Consider the following 24,528-nt stretch of genomic DNA (forward strand, 5'->3'; position numbering starts at 1 on the left):
AGAAAACATATATGACCTTCAATATGGTGATGACTTTTTAGATACAACACCAAAGGCACATTCCAAGACAGGAAGGATTGATAAGCTGGACTTTATTAAAATCTAAAACTTCTGCTCTCCAAAAACCAATGTCAAGAGGAAGAGAAGACAAGCCATAGACTGTGAGAAAATGTTTGCAAAAGACACATCTAATGAATAACTGTTATCCAAAATATACAAAGAATACTTAAAATTCAACATTAAGAAAACAACTCAATAAAAAATGGGCAAAAGACCTGAACAGACACTTCACCAAAAAAGATAAACAGAGGGCAAATAAGCAAGTGAAAGGATGTTCACCATGTTATTAAAGAATTAAAAATTAAAACTACAGTGTGCTACCAATACACAGCTACTAGAAGGGCCAAAATCCAAAGCACTGACACCACCAAATGCTGACAAGGATGTGGAGCAACAGGAATTTTCATTCATTGCTGGCAGGAATGCAAAATGGCACAGCCACTTTGGAAGACAGTTTGGCAGCTTCTTATAAAACGAAACATGCTCTTAACCTACAATCCAGCAGCCGTACTCTTTGGTATCTACACAAATTGAAAACCTATGTCCATATGAAAACCTCACACAGGTGTGCATAGCAGCTTTATTCATAATTACCAAAACGTGGAAACAAGTAAGATGTCCTTTAGTAGGTGAGTGGATAAATAGACTGTCTCGAATAAAGTATTATTAAGCACTAAAAAGAAATGAGCTCTCAAGTCGTGAAAAAACACAGAGGAAACTTAAATGTACATTACTAAGCGGAAGAAGCCAACATGAAAAAGCTATGTACTATAAGATTCCAACTATATGACATTCTAGAAAAGGCGAAACTATGGAGACAATAAATGGATCAGTGGTTGCCAGGAGTGGGGAGAGGGAGGGGTGAGTGCCAGGGCACAGGGATCTTTAGGACAGGGAGACCACTCTGGATGCTCTCTAATGGTGGGTATGTGTCATTACACATTTGTCAAAATCCACAGAAGGTACAACCAAAGTGAACCCTAGTGAAAGCTCTGACTATGGGATGCTAATGATGTGTTGGTGTAGCTTCATGGATTGTCACAAACGTAACTCTGTGGGGGAGGGGGACGTCGCTAGTGGTGGAGGCTCTACAGGTGTGGGGGTAGGGGGTGTAGAGGAATGCTGCACTCTCTGGTAAAACTGTTCTAATAAATAAGGTTTACTAATTGGAAGGAAGGAAGGGAGGGAGGGAGGCAGCCAGGCAGGCCAGGAGGTCGGAAGGAGGGAGGGAGGAGAGGGAGGGAGGAAGGAAGCAGAGGGGGAAGGAGGGAGCAGGAAGGGAAACGCTGCTTGACTTCACAGGTCAGGCGCAGGTGCTGGCTTCTCAGAGGGTCGTGGATGAGACTCTATGTTGGGAAAGGCCAGATCCCTGTGTTTGGCCCAGAGAGAGAAGGTCTAGACAAAGAGAGATTTCGAATTTTAATATGAAGGGACCTCAATTTGGAGTTTTAATATACAGGGAGTAAGGGGCCGGAGGATTTTGATGGAGAAAATGATAAAACTTTACTGAAAAAACATTTTTAAAAAGACCTAAATAAATGAAGATAACTATCTTGCTCATGGATTAAAAGATTCAATATTTTCAAGCTGTCAATTCTCCTAACTTTCTTTATTCAATGTAATCTCAATGAAAACCCCAACAGATTTTTTAAAAATGAAACTTGTTGAGCCGATTCTAAAATTTATACAGAAGAACAAAGGGCTAAGAATGGTCAACACATTCTTGAAGAAGAATGAGGCAGGAGAGCTTGCTGTCTTGGGAGTCAAGACTACTTATAGAGCTCTGAGTTGGGCCAGTGTGGCATTGCACAGAGATAGACACAGAGTCCAACAGCGAAGAGAGCCCAGAAAACAGATTGACATGTGTACCTGATGCATGGCAGACATGCTCTTGGCGCGGAAAAAAACCCAAACTTTTCAATGAATGGTGTGGGACAGTCAGACCCCTACCTCACATCATACACAAACGGTAACCGGAAAGGCATAAATACTGACTTTAAAATTAAAACATTTACAAATCCACAAGAAAAAGACGACCAGCCTATGAAAAACGGGTACATGATTCCAATGGTCATTTCATGGACGATACAATGCAAATAACGTGAAAAGACGTTCAATTTCATTAGCAATCAGGGACATTCAAATTAATAGCACCCTGATACAGCATTATCTAACCACAAGGCTGGGAGAAAGAAAAAAAAAACAAACGGAAAATACCAAATGTGGACAAGCACGTGCAGAAGTGTCAACGGGAGAGCCCACCTAAGAAAACAACTTGGCGTTGCTTAGTGACGCGTGGGCGGGGCTTACACGTGACGCCCTCAACCCCACCGAGCGACGCCCTTGCACGTGTGGGCAAGAAAGCACCGGCAGCGCTGGGGGCTCCTCCTCCCTCAGGCCCAGCGAGGTGGTTTATCTCCCGTTCCCTTCCTAAGCCTGGCCTCAGAGGGCCGGGAGAGGGGCGGATTCCACCCCCCACCCCCACCGAGGGTTCTTCCTTCCAGAAGAGGCGTCCCCAAACTCCCCACCTACATCCTCTCTCTCTCTCTCTCTCACACACACACACACACACACACACACACACACACACACACTCACTTGCACAACACAACCCCGCTGGGCTCTTCTGCAAACTGTCCTTCTCTCCCTACTTAGCCTCTTCAGAGAAAGTGTGGACCTCAGACCTCGCCCCAAGGGCAGGGTTCCAACGGCCTCTGAAACCCCGGAGGGACCCTTTTCCCTCCCTGGCCTTTGCTTGCTCCTCTGTAAAATGGGGCGGCGGCACGTGTCTCCGCGTTTGAGAGGCGCAGTGAGCTGGACTCTGCAGGGCTGGCGGGGGTGAGCCGAAAGGTGGGCGGGTTGCTCCGCAGATGGGGGCTCCTCCTGTCCTCAGGACGCCCCTCCCCCCGCCTCATTTCCTCCTATGCCCCCACCCAGGCTGTGCCTGCCTCCTGGCCTAATTCAACCCACCTTTGCAGAAGCTCTTCTCTAGCGCAAAAATCTCTCCTCCCCTGAGCTTCCCGTCTCCCAGCAGCCCGTCAACAAATATCTCCCAAGAGTGCGCCAGACAGAAAGCATCATGTTCCGTGTTGAGGGGGACCGTGGGGGACCTCAAGAGCCCAGGTGCCGGTGGAGACCGCCCAGGCGGCTGTGTGGGAGGAGAGGGACGAGGAAATCCCTTTGTAACCAGTTCAACCTCAGTACCAGCATGGTGTCTGGCACTTAGTAGGTGCTCACCAAATCAGGCTTGAACGTAAACCAAACACCCGAGACGCGTTCAGATTGCACACTCGAGCAGCTGGGCGATCCGTGTGTGTCTCTGAGGACACACCCGGGAGCACACGCACGTGTGCATGTGAACGTGGGTGTACTCAGCCCACCTGCACACAGGCAGTCCCAACACCAGGCCGCTCCAGCCGGCACCTCCGGCGCATGGGCACCGCCTCCCACACAAAGCTCATTTATTTTGATTTATGAATATTACAAAAATAAACCTGAGCGTCTTCTTGGGGATTCTGTGATTCTGACACGTGTCCCCACGATATTGCTTTTCGCTCCTGCTTACCTGAAATTAGCAGAGTAATTCGGAATCTGCATCTTTATTTAAAAGAAAAAACTGTAGATGCAGAATTATAAAAATTTAATATGCTCCCAGGAAAATGAAAAATGAGAGGTTGTGATCTCGTCTAACACTTTCAAATGTGTTTATTAATTCATGTTTTAAATCATAAGTTTCATTCGGTGAGAGCCATGCACAGCAATAAGCCCGTTTTAAAATATTAATGAATAAACAATATTTCTCTATTGAAATATAACATGCTTCTTTGAACAATGGACCACCAGTAATAAATCAAAACCAGGAGAAAATTGCATTTCATATTTAATACAAGTTGAACTCTGCCTTTTTATAAATGATATCTTTTTTGTTTAATTGGCGTCAGTTCAGATCTAGCAGATTGCTAATAAAATTCTGGATTTCCATATTTAATGATGCGTACACTTTCTGCTGAAATTTTACTAGGAAAAAAGAATCAGCCTTTTATTATCTCTCGAGATGGTGGTGAAGGGTGAGGCCTCAGCCTCCGTCCTGCCTTGAGGACCAGGGGTGGCAGGCCAAGTGTCAGGGGTTAAGAGACAGAGCGCCCCCAGACACTCACTGGGCAACTGCCATGCCCTGGAGCCCTACGGCTGACCAGAAGCAGCCTCTCCAGCCAGAGAGGCCCGAGATCAGGCCTGCCCTCCTGCCATAGGGTGCCTGTAGCCACAGTGACAAGGCAAGAGCCCACTGCAGCCCACCCAGGCACCATCGTGCGTCAGCTCCGTCTTCACAGCAGCCCTGTGACGCAGGTAAGAATGAAGTCCCCATTTTACAGGTGAAGAAACCGAGACTGCAGAGAGAGGAGGTCTCAAGGTCTCAGGCTCAAGGTCACGCAGTGCTGGTAAGTGGCAGAACTTGGCCTGCCCCCAGCGCCCTGGCCCGTCACACCAGATCATGCCGCTTTGAAGGGCAGCGCACCTCCCTGGGTGTCAGGAGACCTGGTTCTTCTCAACAGCAGCTATCCTGGGACTTGTGCCAGGGGGTGTGGCATCAACACAAACTGGAATTGGAGTGCAGACCACTCCCCAGGGCAGGTCGTGGGTAGAGTCAGAGGTTGTAAGAGCAGCCAGCCTCAGCCCTGACGTGTGCAGGGCGCTGCTCTGAGGCTTTACTCGGACCAGCATGCTCAAGGCCTACCAGGACAGCCAAGGAGACTGAGGCACAGTGAGGTGATGCGACTTGCCCAAGGACATGCAGGGGGCAGGAGGCAGAGCCTCGGTTCAGCCTGGGCAGTTTCCCTCAGGAACCCCCATTCCTGGGTGCCATTCCATGGTGCTTCCAGTGGAGACCCTGTGGAACCCCCTGCACCTATTCTTTCATCTCTGAGATGCTCATAGCCCACGGCTGGGGCGGGCCCAGCTGGAAGCAGGCTGCCTGCCCAACCTCAGTCTGCGGCTGCCATGTCCTGAGCTGAGAGGTGACGGTGCTCCTTGCAGGCTGTGTTTGGGCTCAGGAGGGACCAGGTGCCAGCCTTCCGGTGACTTCGAGTGCCTATCACACAGCAGCCTTCTGGGGGTGTCTCTGTAGCCTGGACTGCTGGGGAAGCGGCTAATAGCTCTGATGGGATATTGTTCGGGGGTGGGGGTGCTGACAACCTTTTTCTTCTCTGCACTGTCTGCACCTCAGGTTCCCCAGCTGTGGGCAGATGCACAGTGAACCTGGGATCCAGCCTGATAGGAAAGACACTTGGGACCAAACTTGGTGGCTCAGCCTGTAATCCGAGCACTTCGGAAAGCCAGAGTGAATAGATTGCCTGAGCCCTCGGGTTTGAGACCAGCCCGGGCAATTTGGTGAGACCTCGTCTCTGCAGTAAAAAAATCAAAAATTAGCTGGTGTGGTAGAGCATGTCTGTGGTTTCAGCTACTTGGAAGGCTGAGGTGGAAGGTATGCCAGAGCCCAGCAGGTCGATGCTGGGGTGGCCGTTGAATGTGCCACTGCACTCCAGCCTGGGCAACAGAGTGAGATTCCAACTCCAAAAAAAAATAGAAGGAAGAAAGAAAGACACTTGGACAAGACAGCGAGGCACAAAGGATTACAAATGTGAGTTTGGGCTTCAGACACACACACCCAGACACACATCCCCACTGTGTGTATTTGGTCAGGTTTTAAGTTTCCTCATCTGTAAAATGGGATGATATTAGGACCTTCTTTCAGAGGCTGCTGCGGGGATTTGAAGAGTCTGGGACTGACTGGCTAGAGGCAGGCATCCACAACCAGCATCTGATGTGTCTGCTTGCCCCTGCCGCCTGGTATCTGTACCTTGCCTGGTGACCCTTCCCTAAGTCCCTCTCAACTTACTTCCCCCTTCCCCGGCCCCCTATCTCCTCTAGTTCCCTGCTGGGATGCCCAGTCAGGGATAAAAGTGCTGCACAAGGGGATCAGTGGTTTGGTCTCAGCCTTGAAGGGCAGGCCATCACCGGGGAGAGAGGACAGAAGGCCATTCCAAGAAGAGGGAATGAGGAAACAGGCTCAGGCAGGTTTTGTCTTTTGCTGAAGATTATGCAGCTTGTAGAAGGCAAGCCAGGGCTTAGATCCACGCCTGCGGAGACCTACTCACAGAGTGGATTGTGTTGGTGGCAGGGCATAGCCTGGGACCTGGAGAGGTGCCCAAAGGGGCACTGGTCACACCCGGGGCCACAGGACTCTGCCAGTAATAAAGTATGTAGGGAAGGTGCCCAGGTCCTGCTCAGTGTCCTGTTACTGTGACAGCTGCCCTCTTAGGGAGATGCTCCGCTTGTCTCCATTATGCCAGGCCCTGCCCAGCCGGGCCCAAGGACATGGGCCTTCCTGTCTCTCATCCTCAACCTTGTGACCTGTAGGTGCACGCACGCCACAGGACACCTAGCTCAAGTGGCCTGGGCTACAGAGGCATGAGGGAGAACTGCAAGCTCTGAGGGGCAAGGGGGATGATTTCCCTGGTCACCTGGCCCAGAGGAGCCCTCACACTGGAGGATAGATGACCGGCGTCCCCCAGAACCCCTCCATCCTGCTACAAGTGACTGCTGGAAGGTGTCATGTGGGGCCTTCACAGGGCAAACCCCAGCTCTGGACAGGTGACATCACTTCTCTGAGCCTCAGACTCCCCATGGGAAAACAGGATAACAATAGCACCCACCCCACAGGGCTCCATTAGAGGAGATGGATGGGAAGTGGCTGGCTAAGGGCCGACCCACAGGGGACACTCACCGGCAGTAGCCCAGCCCAGCAAAGGCCCCTCTCATGGCGCCAGCATCTCACCCTTCACACATCTCACCACTAAAGCACTGCCCGTTTGAGAGGCTGGCCCCTACATCATTCTGCCCATATCTCTGGAAAGCCACCCCTTCCACCTCATATACTTAGAGGTCCCCCACAGCATGCACGCCTCCAAGTGGAAGTCTGACACCCTGTCCAACTAAGTGGCTGCTCAGAAACTCGTGAACATACGTGTATTCTCAAGGAAGCACACGTGTTCTTACGCATCTGACAGACCGGGATGGGCCCCTTGGTTTTAGGCGGCTTCTTGCTGTTATTTGCTTTGATCTTGTCAGTGGGTTTTGGAGCCCTCACTCTTCCAGTCTTGAAGTTCAGAAATCCACCAGACTTTCACTAAGCTTTGGCTTTCTGAAGAGGAAGAACTAGGCCCAGGGATTTGGCCGCCTAAAGGTGGAGCCTGATTTCTCTCATCTCTAGGTCTAACTTCAACTCATTTGTTGACTCAGAAAAGGTATCTGGTGAAAACTCAACAAAACCAATGACTGGCTGGACTTAGTGGCTCAGCCTGTAATTCCAGCACTTTGGGAGGCTGAGGCGAGTGAATTGCCCATGGGATCGAGACCAACCTGGGCAACTTGTCGAGACCTTGTCTCTACAATAAATAAAAAATTAGCCGGGCGTGGTAGCACATGCCTGAAGTTCCAGCTACTTGGAAGGCTGAGGCAGAAGGATTGCTGGAACCCAGCAGGTTGACGCTGGGGTGGCCGTGAGTGTGCCTCTGCACAACAGCCTGGCTGACAGAGTGAGACTCCAACTCAAAAAAAAAAAAAAAAATTCAACTACTGATTTCAATGTAGGGTGAGGCATTAAGAACCCTGGGGCCTGTACCTGTGCAGTCTCCATGCCTGGGCCTCCAAGAGTGAGCCCGGCAGCCTGTGCAGTGCCCCAAGTTCCTTATCTGTGAAGGGAAGACACTCCCAGCCTCCCAGCGAGGTGGTGAAGAGGGAAGAGGAAAACCATACAAGGGTCTCCTAATCAGCACACAGGAGGGCACTGTGGTCTTATTTGGACCTCCCCAGTGTGAAGCCCCAAATTCCCAGAATTCCCTCGGATAGCTGGTCAGTGTGTGAATCCCCAGCAAGCACTAGTGTGTGGGGCTCTCAGCAGACTGGCCTAGGATAAAGCCCACAGTGTTTCTCAGGAATTGTCTGCTTCTGGACACTAAAGAAGATGCATTTGGGTGTGCTTACGTATTATGGTTCCACAGCAAAGCCACACAGCATAAAGATCGTTTTATGTAAGATGAGAAAGGCTGACCTACAAGCTAGTTGAATCATGCAAATAACTATTTAGCTACTGGAGAGATTCCTACAGACAGGCCGGGCACTGAGTGAAGGAGGACAGTTTTGGAGAGCAATCTATTTTATAAAGTCTAACTGCCTTGAGATTAATGAGAATGGTGGCCCTAGACCTTGTTTTGCCTCTACCAACCGAAAGAGTCAAACAGTTATATTTATAATAGACAATTTGTTGCAACTGATTAACATTAATCTGATTTCCTGTAAGTCAATTTCCTTGAAATATAGTAAACAGGCCAATTACCTGCCATTGACCTTTTTTATTATAAAGATTTAGAGATTAGCAACAGATGTACATGTAAATATATGGGATTTCTAACAATTTGAAACAAAACAGTGTTTAATCTAAAGGATTTTTAGTTGGGTTTTATAGGCGACTAAGTTTAGAGTTTAAAAAGGTATATTAACAGAAGTTGCAGAGGTTTTGTTTTTTCAGTGGCATCTGAGGCTCACTCTTTCTAAACAGACTTTTCCTGGTCTTTAACTATAGGTAATGATGTTATAAAGGTGAAGAAGTGAATGTGACAAAACCCTGGTTATTTAAAGAAAAAAAAAGTCTTTCTGTCCAAGTGCCAGAGGCACTTATAGGTCAAGAAAGTGCGGGCTCCAAGGGCAGAGGCCTGGGTTTGAGGCACAGCCCCTGTTGTCCCAGATCTGTTACCCTGTGACACGGGCTTAGCCTTTCTGAGCTTCAGTGTGCCCAACCTATGACAACAGGGCTAGCACTTCCTTGCGGTGTTGCTTTCCATGTCAGGATGCAGTGGGGATTCAGTGGGTGGCACGGAGCTTGTGGCCAACAGCAACTGTTCCTTTGTTCTCAGCTTCACCATCACCTCACAACAGCCTCTGACAGGCCTCACACTCACAGTCAGGTTGGTTCTGCACACACCTTCTCCTTTCCTGCACTTGGTCGGCTTGTCTGAGTAGTGGAGTAAGAAACTGCATCAACATTTAATCATGAAAGCAAAAAGTTTATTCATGTTTGAAACTACATATAACTACCACAAGAAAGACTTTTTTCAATCCAGGGTGTAATCCAGTTAGAAAGGAACACGAAACGTTTTTAATACATTAGAATCACCGCCACAAATTATTTTCATGACTCAATCAGTTTCAGAATCGCATACAATACAAAAAGAGAGAAAGGAGGGGGGGCCCCATTACACAGGGTGAAATATACAGTACTGAATACTGAAATCTGAATGCATCACAATTAGTCGCTGCTTTTTTTTTTTTACATGGATTAGTAACAAGATGAAGAACATTCAAAATGTTTCTCAGTATTTACAACAGTTTTACTGATCCTGTGTTAAAGACCCAATGTTTCCACTCTCGGCTTTTTAAAAGTTGCAAATGCAACCCTGATTTTTCTTTTAAAAGATTACAATGTACATTACATTTTTATGAAGGGAAACAAAGAGTTAATTATAAGATGCAAAAAGATAAGAAAGAGACAAACTACAGCGTGAGTATTGTTCAGAGGTAGTAAGTGAGCACTCTAAGCTACAGAACATGTTGAAATTCTATTGGTTTGTATGAGTTCGCATGAGGTAATAAAGCTGTGTTTTGATTGGTGGGATGTATAAATACTCTTTTGCTACACTATATACAACACTCCAGAGAGCAGGGCCTCTCGTCCATGCCCAGAGGACGTAGCAAACCTTGACAAGTCTGTGCAGCACCCAGTGCACACCATAAAACCCCAGACGGATCTTGTTTTCACCTCCATCAGCAGCAAGTGTCTTCATCTCTCAGAACAATCTGGATCCATAATGTTATTACCGAGCAGACTCTGGGCACTGGTGCTTTCAGAGACAGAAAAGATGCTACCAGTCTCTGATAGAATTATAACAGAGGAGATCGAAACACAAATGTGATGAAGAAGATGCTTAAATACAATCTTCATGAACAGAGACAGCCAAACAGCTCTTTATTCCAACTCCATCAGTGATATGAGAGAAAGACAATTAAAGTCAAAGATGGAAATATGGAAGAAGTTCAATTTAGGTGAGGTGAATTTTTGCATCTGCTTTAGCAATTGAGGTTTAGCATATATTGTACTTTTTACCCTTAAGGCCAAGTAATTGGCAACTGTGAAACCATTAATGTAAAATATTGATAATAAATTATGATAAAATAGCTATAGAACTGTCAACAATGTTAAATCTTGGCCTAATTGGATAAAGTGCTTTTTCAACATTGTGTATTTTTAAGTATAAATACAAATGATTATGATTCCTTAAAAAACAGATTTCCCAAGTTCTCTAATAAGACAAGGTTTTACAGTAAAGCTGTAGATGGCGGGCTACAAAAACACTTTCCTTTTCCTCCTATTGCTCTGAATGCACTTATCAAGGCATGTCAGCTCAGGGAAAAGTGTGGCCAGAGATTAGTTAGAGGTATCCGAGTGCACACTTCCTGGGCCTTCTGTAGGAGAAGTCACAGAAGATGGAGTTGTTGCATCCTGCCAGCCTCCATTAGCCTGGAAGGAGAAACACAGTTCAGCAGTGCACGTCTACATATTAATTCTGCTCCCCAATTTAAAACACCCGGATGACAACATGAGAGCAAAGATGCATTAGTAAAATGTATTTTCTAAACCCACTTTGGCAGAAGTTGGCAGCATGTGTTAAAATGGGATTAAATGCGTGTAAAACAAATCCATTCCATCAAGCAAAGACTTGGCAATAAATCAGCACACTGAAGGAGGACTTCAGCTAGGCCCAAGCTGGCACCAAGCTGGCCTCTGATCCACTGGTAAAACTCAAGTGACTCAAAAATCTTTTAAGAAGGGAGCAGTGGAGAAATGCAGTGTGGCCTCCGCAAAACCTTGAGCTCCATGGAGTATGTGCTTTATTTAGCCTGGCAGAATCCTCCTTCCTGTGGAGAAACTGCCCCCGCTTTTCCCACTAGTGCCTGCAGTAGCTACTGTAACCCTCAGAAAATGAAGGCTGGACTTTCCCTCCAAACAGAATGTTCCAGGATGAAAATGCATGAGTTGTGGGGGAGCCCACGCCATTCAGCTTCATATTCCAATTATCTTTAACTGGAGCTCCTGCTTGGAATGTGGCTCCCACCCTCCATGCGCTGCTGGCCCTTCCTGCCTCAGACCTGCCTCAGCCACAGCCGTACTCAGAAACAAATTTGCCTTCTGTCTTGGCCTATAGTGGCAATTGCTGAAATCAATGTCTGATCAGATTTCTGCTGTGGCAGACAGCTTGTCGCTACATATTTTTATGTCAGTCAAGAAGAGGGAGGTGCCGAGCTTGTGAGATGAGGAGCACTGAGTGGAAGTGACGGACAGGCCTTTCTGGAGAGAAGGCAAGGGTGAGCTGGCCGATAAGCCAGTGCCTGCGGCAGCCTCAGCCTCCATGCTGCCCTAGCCCCTGCTCTTTCACACCAATGTCAGGGTGGGTCATAGGTGCCACTGCTTCCCTCACCTCTATCTGCAACGTGTTCCCAAAGTCCATCCATGATGCCCTCTCTCAGGCCTTGTGTCACCAGGCTGCGGAGAGCCCCATCTAGGTCCCAGCCCAGGCTGATACGGCCCTCAGATGGCTGCATACTGCCATTGTTCCTCCTCCTGTGATCCCTGTTCTTGGATAACTCCCTGTCTTCTGCTTCACTGCATAATTCTGTGCACAAAGCACCTTTCCTGCCTCTAGGACCAAGGGAAAGGAAGGAAAAATACCAAACAACCCCCAGAGACAAAGCCAAAGGGAAAAGGATTTTCCAGGCTTAAGACATATCAAATTCAGATTAGGAGAAAAAAGAAAGCAATGGCAGTATTTTTTTAAAGCCTTGGTTGTACAAGGCTGGATGATGACATGCCTGTGTGTGTTCGGTGGACCCTAAGAAATCCTCTCCTGTATCTAAAAGGTAAGCTGTTTCCCCCTCAGGTATGAAAATCTACTTAGGAAAAGAAAAACTCTTACACAGATACAAGTCTAAAGATATTCCATCTGAAGTAAACATCATTCCTCTTTTATCCAAATTTATAAACAACAAATGTACAATATTTTACCCAGCATGGCAGCTGGAGGAGAGGTTGTCAGTAAGCATTCTTTTTTTCAAAATAAATTAATCCTTACTCTGGTGGTTTGAGATTATGCACTGTATTATACAACACCGCCTTATCAAGCCTCATCAGTGAAGATGGAATTCATGTCTGTAAAATGCTGCAGGCAATCACAGTTTCATATTTTATCATGTTGATAAGGATATCGCACATTCTCTGAAGCATTTCAAAACACTTAAATGAAAAAGGAGAAATGCAACTAAAAGGCTTTTTATATGGTTTGTTGTGGGTTATTATGAGTTATTTATAAACCCAAAAAGAAAGATTTGACATTTCAAATATAAAAGATTTGAGTATTTAATGGTCCTTTTTTCCCTTTACAATTGAACATCCTCAATCACTTTTTAAATCATTAATATTTACTCTCATAGCAAGCCACGGCCCCAGAAAGGAGAATTTTGTCCATTTCCTGACTACTGCCATGAGCTGGACAGTTTATTTCCTCCCTAAGTGTGAAATTCAAGACTCTGTCCATCACCCACTCTTGTGCCACTATGGTGACCTAATCCCCCACCCTCCCCCCGGATCCAGAGCTGTGAATTTTGCCATTTTCAATCCATGTCATGGTAGAGAGAGAAGTAACGTGGTAGTGTAATGATAACAAAAGTGAACATTACTTCCTTCATGATTAAAAACTGCCAAACATGCTTTGTATTCCATGGTGACAATATAGCATGATGCTTTTAAGGAGAGAATTCTTTGTTTAGCTTGGTTTGCTGATCTGTCTGGGGGTCTTCCAAGGTTGTCACCTTCATCTGAGCTCTGTTTGGGAATTTTTCCTGTTGCTTGATTCTAAGATAAATGACCTGTTTTCCACTATCTCCCTGGAATACAGCACTGATGGCAGTAAAAGGCATCTTAATGGGCTGATGCTGAAGTCCCTACTGATGACAGGATGCCAGCCACTTCTGGGCATCTTTGAGGACTTCTGAGGGCATCTAGGTAACATGAAACATTTAGGCTCATAAAATACAAGTGCAGCAAAGACGCTGCCTTCTCTACCTGCCAACAAGCTGAGAAGTCAAGTCAAATGGCTATTAATTTATTTATTAGTCACTGTTTCCCTAATCCTGTTCCTACAGCTGGTTCTCCAGAGTACTCACATTTAAATTATGTGGACTGTACAGTGAATTTCCTCCAAGGCCATCACTGTAGCCTCCCGTCTGATTGATAACATGACGGAGGGTATCCACCTAGAAGTGAGACAAAACAAAATTCATCATCCCAAATCTATTAACACATCATCACTTACAAAAGGAAACAATTTCAACTGTGTGCCACAAGAGTTTAGCATCTTCAGTGAAAGACAAATGTATCAATCAAATGTGACTGGCAGAATTTCAACAATTCTTCGCATATTTAAACTCACACATCTTTGTTTTTCATGCCAGCCCAACAATAACATCTTCATGGCAATGCAAACTTTCCATCTACAGCAACCAAGTGCATGTGGCTGTGGGTGAAACCTACTTAGAACTGTGTGTACTGAATTCTCTCTCTCTCACTAACTCACTTTCTCTCTCTCTCTGTCTCTGTCTCTCTTTCACACACACACCTCCATCTACAAACATAAAATCTAAGAGTAATTCTGTTCAAGAGGAGAAAAGAGCTGAATCTTTTCAAAATATAGAGTTATACTTTAAGAACTTAAGTTTTTGCATTCTGACCTTAAAAAAACATAGAAATGAAGCAGCAATATGTTCTTAAACCACATATACACTGGCACATACAATTTTAATTCTATTTTATGACAAAAGATGCACCCAACCCCTCTCCATGAGCTCAAGCCAGAGCCGAATGCATTCACAAAGTGTATCAGGTTTGAAACATCACAAGTCACTGTCCACTTGACTTCTCATTAAATGGTGGGGCAGATGGGTCATGCTGGGAAACACCCAGCACAGGTACTGCATGGATGTGCAGACCACCTCCATGGGGTCAGAGTAAGGAGTTTTGAGCCCAAACCCTACCCTGCTAGAAAGGCCCCAGATGGGGCATTTCTCCTACCTGTGATTGCACATTGGCTCCGACTTGGGACCCCTGGTAAGAATCCCCATTCAGACTCTGCATGTTCATGAACATGTCCCCAGAATTTGGGAGGTTAAAAGAACCAGAAGAACCTGGAAAGGAAAGAGTTAAGTAGCTGAATAACAGAGAGCTACACACATAATCCTTAAAGACCTAGAGGCAGGGAAAGGAGAAAAAGGTGCAGAGGGAAAGGCTGTGCACAACATAAAGCATTTCCAGATATAGGAGGATGGAGGATAACTCCAAAGAGTTAGGTCTTGTGGTTCACTTACATCTAGGAAAAGTCCTATCAGCGGGAAAGCCCAGATAAAACAGAGACAAATAAAAATAAACAGAAAAACACCCAGTAGCTGGCCTGGAACCATCCCCTTGCTTCCATTTATCTCCAGGCGTGGCCATTAACGGAGCTCATCAACATCACTAACTGTCATGGTGGACAATTACCCAGAGAAGAAACGTTTTTCAGAAGCTTGTTCTTAGCCATATATTCTACCTACATTTCCTTACACTTATTTTCATGTTCCATTAAAAAGAACCAGGGGAGTGGGGAGGCAAGCCAAAAGAAACAAAAAAGCCCTTACTTCCTTAACTCTAAAGATGCATTTAAAAGCTCTTCTTAGAAAAGCCCCTTGAACTGTTCCTCAGGTCCATCTGTGTGGACTAGCTACACATCTTTCATTGTTATTTCAAGTTCCCCGTAATTGTGAGATAGTTCTAACTCCATCACAAGTGTCACATAAAATGTGGCCAAAGTGTACTGGATGCATTAAGTACCACATCCCTCACAGCTAGCCTCACTACCAAGTCAGCCCCCTTAAACAGTGCTACTGAAAGGCAGAGAGGACAGCAGACAGAAGCCTGTAGCTGCGCCAGGCAGATGGCACTGCTGTACTAACTCCAGCATTCCTGCTTCCTCACACACAGCAACAGGTCCATGTCTCATGTCTGCTAGTTCACCCTTTGATAGACCACTACTGACCCTAAAGTGACACACGGAATGATACAGCTAACATAACCATTAGTGACATCTTTCTGTCTAACTGCTGAATCAAAATCACCACTACATGTTAAAGTTTCAGAATCTACCAGTAGTGAGTAGCATTCACTGTGAGCAGGGGGCTTGCAGACTCTGGCTGTCCACTCATTCACCTATCCCAAGATCAAGCCTGCACCTGAACATAGATCTTCCTTTTTAAATCCACTGTGTTCTCAGTATGGCTCGTTTCCTAGACTATGGGACAGGGTGTTGTGGCATAAGGCTGCCCGGGCCAAGTAGGGAGCGAGCACCCAGTACGCACCAGAATTTGGCGTGGTGGGTGAATTGGTCTGGTTGTTCTGCACAGCTGCAGCTACTGCATGTGCAGCTGTCACGGCCGTCTTTGCAGCGTAGAGGTTGGCTTCTTCCTGAAACTTTCCAATATTCTTCTTGTACCTGATTCGTTTGTTGCCAAACCAATTGGATACCTACAAATTGCAGGAACATGGAAGTGAAGGGGAAGAGAGGTCAAAGAGAAAGAAGTCAAATTTCCAATAATAACTGTTGGATACCAAGGGTATGATACCTTGGGAGACACTCAATTCCTAGCCTGCAACCTCACATCGGTGGATCATGCATAACGGTTTTAGGGGTCTACTTTCTCTTTTTGGCAGGTCTCTCATGCTTCTTTGGAACTGGCCACAGTAATACTAAAATGGCTGGGAGCACTAATCATAAAAGATATCCATTTGGTATATACCAGTTAGTATAAATAATCAGGCCGCCAGAATCAGGTCGAAAGCTAAGGGAAACATTTGTTAAGTTAGGTAAATAGTAAGAAATACTTGAGCATGAATGACCTATTCTTCTTTTTGAGTCTGGGACAATTTTGGCAGCTGTATAGTAGAATCATGTTTGGTCTGCTGAAAAGAGTAACATCAATTAATAATGGATGAAGAATTCTTTTGTCTCCTGCCTAGGAAAATACTGTATGTCTGCCAAGATGGCTGCTCTAGCTCTGCCAGTTAACATGTGGGAAGGTCACAACTTGAAAACCCAAGCTATTCCAATAAGGTCAAATGCAAATACAGAGAAGTAACTCTGATTTAATCAGGTGAAATATATTTATTTCTTTTGCAAAATTCGTATGATGTCAGCTGGTGCAAATGAAAGAGATTTCTAAAGATCTTGGCAACAGGCAGATTTCATCACATTTCAAGGATGGCAAAACTTCAGCCCAAGATTAATGGCTCAGAGTTACATTACATGTTCAGGCACCTACAGTCAAGCTATATAAAGAAGCTGAAAGTCACATGACAATTTATAAGAAGGTATACCCACTTGCTGTATAAAAGGACCTGACCTCTCTTTTATTAAAGTAACAGTCTGAAAGTACTTTTAAATAATTTCTTAATAATTTGTCAAAGGGGTTTGTTGCTATGATATGGTGGGTGGGTCACTGTTCTCTCTTGAAGGTATTATTCCCTAACAGCTATTCAGAGGCCCTGAGGAAAAACAAGGAGTGTCATGTGTTCAAAGACTTCCAACCCAATTTCTACTGCAGGCACCCCTATTGACCATCTCTGCCAAGTCTTTAATTGCTTTGGAAATAGAATTCTCATTTTTCAACCTATGGCACTCTGGAACTACATCCTTCTGGAAGCCAGAGAGCCCTGGCAAGGGAGCCATGTGAGGAAGACAACATTGGCCTTGCTGCTGCCCATATGCTGTTCCACCCTGGGGATCACTAGGTACACACATATGCACATTTACACATGCAAGCACATTCACTGAGGACCCATGCAGCAACCACGAGCACAGGCATGTGAGACAGAGACAAGCCAAGCCCATCAGGAAGTACATAGGCTACAGATCAGGACATCTAGCTGTTTGTGTTCCACCATCACGTTTTCCCCCTGAAAGACTATATGTATATCTTCTTTTCTTCATGTCAAATATAGCGGCTAATAACTGTCATTTAATGAATCTTCTGTGTGCTAACATTATTCACAGCCCCTTGCATATACTTTCTCATTTAATCTTAACAATCTCAAAGGCTAGGTAGCCAACGGGGTCAGTTATACAGGCATCCCACCAATCCCAACCCAAGCAGTCTTCGTTCTCTCTTCAACTTGTTTGACTTCTCAAGGTGTCTGAAACTTGTAATTACCACTCCTCCATCCTAGAGCGGGTTCTTCGCATGGCTTCTGTAACGTTATGCTCCTGCTTCTCCAGTATCTGTTCCTTCACTGACACACCAGTGTGTGTGTGTGTGTGTGTGTGTGTGTGTGTGTGTGTGTGTTTTCTCCAGGGCTCAGCTCTTGGCCCTCTTCTCTCTTTCTCCTTGAACAAGCTTATCTATATTCAAAATTTCAATTATCTTCCCTGTGTGGATGACTCACAGATTTCCATTGCTGTCCTTATCTTTTATGAAGAAAGTACTCACTTTTAAAGAGATTTCTATATAAATGTCCTTCCACAGACTCCAACTCAATAGGTCTAAGAGGGAACTCAGGGATCCTCTAATCTGTGCTGCCTCCTCAGTTTTCTCTTTGTGTTCCTGATATCTTCACCTCCAGAGATGTGCTACTCACTACCTCACAAAATCCCTGATTCTATTGTTGGGTAGTCCTCATGGGAATACAGTTCTCTTTATTGATAATGAACTACAATCTGGATCCAGATTGTCACAATATTAGGTCCTCAAACTCAGCCCTAAGGGACCGCCCCATCCTACCACTGGCCTTTCCAGCATCCCTTTCCTTGAGCTCCATATGCTCGTGGCTATGTGTAGGACATGGCAGTAGGAGGAAGAGTTAGGACACATAGGCAAGGAGGCTATGAGGGCCTGAGCCAGGCAGAGCAGCAGGAGTGTAGAGGGCAGATACCATGAAGAAGGAAAGGCAGAATCTGGGCACTGACCAGCACTAGAGGGAAGCAGAGAGGGAGAAGCCAGGGACAATACTGTTGTGGGGCCCAGGGCCTTGAGTAGGATAGAGACAGATACTTGGGAGGGATTTCTGTACCCAGACACGTCAGCCTCAGTGACCATTAGGATGCATACCAGAATTATGTGATTCTAAAAATAGAACAGTTCCGAATCAAGACTGAAAAAGGACCTTAAATACATTGATTCTGATTATATTGTAAAAGCAAGTTATCTTCAAAAATACCTTGCCTTTCACAACGCATGTTCTCAGTTCAAAAGGAGACCTAGAGCTGGCTTAGAAAAAGCTCCTTTAATCGCTCTAGCTTTTCTTAATAAGACTGCTAGGCCTTAGAAAGAGTTAAATATTGAATATATCTATAGTGCAAAGGGGGATAGTACTGGTTGAGAGGGAATTTGGCATTTCTTAAGCATAATTAATGAAAATTCCCCAACTCTGAATTTAGCAACAAAGGCCCATCTTAGAATTCTCTTCTTCTAAACAATTCTCTGTTGAATTCAGTACTTTGTAGTTAATATTACCTTGACAATCAGAGAAGCTATAATACATTAATGAAACCTAGCCCGGAAAATCAGATTACAGCTTTATTAACAGTTTCATAATTGAGGAATCTCTGTACCATTGAAGGTCTCATCTCTAGATATGTAAGAATCCTCTGTTTATGCATACCCCTGGACCAATCAAACAACAGTCATCACTAATAAAGGTTTATTTAATTCTCACAGTAAAATTTTAATATCACCAGCAGCCTGGGGAAGCTTTAGCAAGTGGATTTGCTTGACATCAGATCGTTTCTATTCTGCTAGTCCCAATACTTCTTAATCTTTAATATCAAAGCAATTAAAATTAATGGCCACTCATCCGAAGCTACTGTGGGCAGTGTTTCCTTGACATCAATTGCTTGATGGGATTACCTAGAGGTTAAACTAACAAGCAAGGTTTAATTGGAAGCAATGAAAGAAGCAGTGATCATACGTTATGTTTAACCTGCATAACCACATCTAAATGAATACCCAGAAATGTTGAACTATTCCTCAAATTAAAATGTGCATGTCATATTCTGATATCACAGATTTGGGGATTGAAGCAATCAACGATTAAGACCACACTGCTGCAATGGATTCAGTGTCATTAATGTATCAATTGACACCCAAAGTCAGGGAGTTTTTCCTCCTCTTAAAAACAGATGGATACAAATAGTTGCAAAAGAACCCCTCCTCACTGGGTAGGCAGCACCAAAAGCTGCAGATCATGTGCTGTCTTGCCTCACATGCTCACAAAAGGCCAGGCTGCACCACTGTGGAGGAAAGAGAGTAGGGCTGGCTCTGTTCCTGATGGAATGGTCTGTATGTTGGTCCCAGAATAGAAACACAGGCAGGAAATTGGGGACGGAAAGGGAATACATTGTCCTGTGTGTCTCTTTTGAGCCATGTATCAAGGATTCACGACTCTGGGCTGTGCCGAAGGCGAAGGGCCAGGCAAGAATTTCAAGATCAATTAAAAATGAGAATAAAAGCACAAGTACTCTCCTTCTACTCATGTTCATTGTTATCAGCCCCCAGACTGAGCCTCTGGTAATTAGGGGAATGAGGAGTGAACATTATGCAAGCTACTGATTTTCTGGAACCTTTCTGCAAGGCCCAGAAGTGGCCAGAAAAGCTCCCCAACTCTCCCATATACTATGGCCATGAATTCCCCCACCCCATTCAGCTGTAGATTACCACTTTTAAAAGGAAAAATGTCTTCCACATAATATAATAACCTTACTCACCTCATACATAGCCCTTTTACCTTTTCAAAAAGCTTTTACTCATCATCTCACTAAGAACCTTTGACTGTGAAGTAAGTAAGTCAGATGTGGGCAGCATCACATAATGATTAAGTGCTTTGGACTCAGAATCTGGCCTAAAATTCACACTCTGCCATTTACTAAGTGAGTGACTTTGGACAGGTTAGTGTTTCCTTTCATATAAAATGAGAATATGTGATACTAATGTCTTCCTCATAGAATTGTTGAGTACCTTAATGACTTTGGCACTTACCATTTACTGATAACTATTAACTATTACTATCAACCATGATTTACCAATGAAGAAATGAGAGATTCAGTCCCTATACAAATTGCCCAAAATCTCACTGCAAAGTATGATGGATCCAAAATTCACCCCCAGAACTCCTCATAAGCTTTTCTTTCTTAAATAATCAATTGGGAAACTGATTATACATTTACATAAATAAATTACTGAGCATATGTTCTGGTTAATATTGTATTAGGTGTTGTGGGGATATGAAAAAATAAACAGATAGCCTCTACTTACCTAGATTTACAACCTGGTTATAAAGGCAATGCTATTCACTCAAAATAATTAGTAAAACTTGCAGGACTATGGTGAGCCCATGTTCTAGCAGGTCTGGGAAAGCATAGGAAATTCCTGACATAAGTTGGAACTTGAACTCAGGTTCCACATTTCAGAAGTAGAACCTTCCAAAAGCTTATGTTGACACAAATAAAGTCAAAAAATGTAAGCTGCTGGCCTCCTTTCCCCGGATCACGCCAAGATCCCAGAGACTTTTATTCTATTTTCTAACTATTCCCTTCTTGACCTCTAAACTCTCTTTTTATAGTGAAAGAGGGAGGAGGAAACAATCTAAAGGAAGGGGGAGAGAGAGAGAGAGAATCTAGAAGTGCTTCTGGAAGACATGACATCTGAGAAGACTACCACAGGAGGAACATTTCTAATGGGGAAGGAGTGGACAGTGAGAGGCAGGAAACACTGGTACCTGGGGAAGGAGTGGAGTGGAAGGGGAGAGTCTCCGCTGAGGGAAAGTCTAAAGAGGGGCTCTTGGCAGGTCATCTCAACCCCACCCCAGGACACACTGTTGTCACTGTTGAGTGGAGGGACAGAGCTGAAATGGAGTCCAGAATCTGTAGAAGCATAGTGGGGGATGGGGGCCAGAGAAGCCACCTGAGGCCAGGTAAGGCCACCCTGTCCAGTGTCAGTGGTCTGTATATTTTTTGCAAGAATTCTCCCTAAATTAATTTTGAAAAATCTTGGACCCTCTCACACATTTTTTTCTCCCTTGCACATTTTTTAAGTTGGCACCTACAGTTTTTCATTGTAAGCCTATACAGTTGTAAACAATGTGATTTCAGTATGTCATAAATGTTGACATTTTAAAATAAAACTGTAACACTATTCTTTAAAATGTATCCAACCAAATAGATATAGCACAGCAATTTGATACCCACCAACCATTTAAAAAATACATAAACTCACTTTTCAAGTTTAAAATTTTATTATCTTTTTTGTTCTTGAAAGTGTATTTCATTTCTTTCTCATATTATCCTAATGCAATATACTTTTACGTTCTACAAAAGGAATATATGCAAACTGAAAATTTGAAATTGTTTTTATTTTCTGTAATTATAAGACTCTACATGTTTACTGTTTTCTTCTGGATTAAGCTATCATTACAGTTAATTTAAAATTGATCAAAGCAATACAAATTCTTATTTTGTTAAATAAAAATACTTACTTTGACCATCAAAAGTAAAGTTTTATCAGACATGCATTTCCTAGTTGGGGAGGAGTAGGGTTAATAGTGTTGACTGAAGGAGGTTTGGCGATCACCAATATTTCATATTATCCCTTGTTGGGCACATGAGAGGGTCTCACACTTACAGGCAATGGGCTTTAGGGTACTGGGTGGGAATATTCCTTTTGTTCATAAAGTGGGAAAAGGGAAGGTGGGAAAGGGAAGAAGGGTAAAAGAAAACAGACACAATGCTTCCATCACAGCAACTTTTTGAGGCAGAGAGACTGGGGGAAGGAGCACACATATACATAAAGAAAGCTGGCCAGTAAACACCTTAAAACTATGCATGCCAGAGTGCCCTTTGGAAAAAGGCACATGTACCCTGTTTGAAGACTGTTGGCCTTATGTGATCAGGCTAACTCTGGTTATATTTTGACTTCTCTGTGTGAGCACAGTGTGGAACCTTTCAGATGGGGTGCGCCTGAAGACCTTTGGCTATAAAAAGGGGCTTACTCAGGCAACTACTTCCATGTATCACAATGACCTTTTGCAGCTAGACAGAGAACAAATCTGTCAGCTCCAGGACTTTCTTTTAAAGTTTTGATTAAAGAAATAAACCTAAGGGGGATAGATACAGTTTACTTATTATTTAGTATAACCTTTCTGGAGACTAAGGCAGCAAATATTTTATAGTTATATAAATACATATATATAAATTATATATATATCTGGAGGAAATATTTTGAGATGTATGTAAAAGATAGTCATTACAGTCCTACTTATTAATAGCAACAAAAGAGATTAAAGTTATAGTACATCTGTATAATGATACAATCATTGATTAAAGATCATGTTGAGCAGAAATATTTATCGACATGGTGAAATATTCATAATATACTGCAAAGAGGAGGAAAGGGTACTTTTTTTTCATATAACATGAACTTTTTTATTTTTTGGAAAAAATACCTACACATAGACATACACAGATGCACATATACACACTTGCATGCATAGGAAAAAAGTACTAATCATTCAACTATCATTTCGAGTAGATTTAGAAGTAATCTCTATTTTTGTATTTCTCATGTTTTCAAGTATCATCCAAATTGTCTTCACATAAGCAAGTATTAAGGTTTTTTAAACTAGAAAAATATACTTTTTAATGAATAAAGTAACCCCCCCCCCAAATCACTGAGAAGTCATTTAACAATCTTTTGTTTTGGGGGGGGCAATCTTTTTGAGTAAAAGTGCCAGACCTTGGGTTAGGCCTTAGAGCTACAGCAGTGACCAATCCCTTTCCTGTACTCTTTCTGGAGGATAGGGTTGGTGGTCTGAAAATTCTTAAAATAATTAAAACCAAACACTTTGTAAGTCTTAAGCCATTAAAACTTCCCAAGCAGTTTTGCATTTAAGAAAAATCCCATGCTCAAAATAAAAAGCCAAGCTATCTACAAGGTCTCTACAGTCACTGAAAGTCAATTTATTAGCCAACTAGTTTTAATTGTATCTTACATTTCAAATTCTATCACTGCATTTATTGATCATCTTAATAACTACACTAAATAAAAGAGAAACATGACTCCTTAACAGCAATCCTCAAAAGCAGAAATGCAAAACTTTACAGTTCATCCTTGGTGTTGTTTCAACACATACACTGCGTCAGGGAGAGAATCTACACTTGTTTGGAAAGGAAGCAGCTGACACTAAAACATCATTACCGAAATCAGCAAACTGAAAATTTATGAAGCACAAATCTTAGAAAAATCGCCACTGTGTTTCCTCATGTTTACTTGTGATGCATACTTTATGTACTATGCCTAATTAAATGTAACATTATGAAATGTTGAAATGCTAAGTTGTGTATAATGGAACATGCCAGCATATTTACATGGCAAACAATTTTACCTCTAACAGATAGTTTCTGCCTAATCAATATGTTGTCATCTCCCTTAAGTGATTCAATTTGAAATGAGGGATAGAAGCCAGATACTATTCGATTTTTAAAGTTAATGGTATTAACAAACTCTAAATTTCACTCCACTCCTCTCCCAAGGATGTCTATAAGTACAGTATAGTGTCTATAAGGACAGAACGGCTGGACACATTGTGGATACACACCCCGTGTGCATTCCTGAGAACCCAGAGGACTTGAGAGCCAAATAGAGCTCTGTGTGAACCCCAGCTCTTCAATTTTCTATGTTACCTTAGGCAGTCATGTTCTCTAAGGTTCTCCTTTCTTGGCCTACAAGGTGTGATAGTGATATCTCCTCAGGGGGAGCTGTGAACATTAGATGAGATGGCATGTTAAATGCACAGGACTGTGTCTAAGATGTACCAAGCACTGCCTTTTCTTAAAAAGGCTGTTAGTTCTCCCTCTTCTTGAACAAGCAACAACAAAACCCTCAGAAGGTCCATGGCACACATGCTATGCTTGCTTCCTACAGTGATTAGGTCTGGTCACCCTTTTCACAGGAGCTTCGGATCCTGGGTGGGCCAGTCCATGCTCCCAGCGCTGGTAAGATACTGGCAAAGGGAAATAGGCACCAATGAGAGGAGAAAGGAGGTGAACTTACACATGCCCAAGCATAGTAAACTTAGTACCAGAGAAGGGAAATACCCAGGTCAAATGCTCCTTTCTGCCATGCTCCTGTTGGACTATTGCTCTGCACAAGTACTGGACAGCACTACCTATCCCTCCTCATCCTGCCTCATTCCTGCTCCAACAGCCACTCAGTGGGACAATGCACCCA

At 43.9% G+C, this 24,528-nt stretch overlaps 1 protein-coding gene across 1 annotated transcript in view; it reads right to left on the reverse strand.

Annotated features, from left to right (window-relative positions):
- Window positions 1-9,161: 9,161 nt before the first annotated feature.
- Window positions 9,162-24,528, reverse strand: part of PBX3 (PBX homeobox 3) — a 125,183-nt gene continuing 109,816 nt past the window's right edge. Inside the window, exons 5-8 of the mRNA XM_021713172.1 lie at window positions 15,616-15,781; window positions 14,297-14,409; window positions 13,393-13,482; window positions 9,162-10,693 (exon numbers count right to left, since the gene is read on the reverse strand). Coding sequence (XP_021568847.1) covers window positions 10,601-10,693; window positions 13,393-13,482; window positions 14,297-14,409; window positions 15,616-15,781 — 462 coding nt within the window. The 3' untranslated portion in view covers window positions 9,162-10,600. The remainder of the gene's footprint in view (window positions 10,694-13,392; window positions 13,483-14,296; window positions 14,410-15,615; window positions 15,782-24,528) is intronic.

Source organism: Carlito syrichta, unplaced genomic scaffold (genome assembly GCF_000164805.1).
Source record: "Carlito syrichta isolate Samal-C Ts95f unplaced genomic scaffold, Tarsius_syrichta-2.0.1 Scaffold304325, whole genome shotgun sequence".
Taxonomy (NCBI): Eukaryota; Metazoa; Chordata; class Mammalia; order Primates; family Tarsiidae; genus Carlito; species Carlito syrichta.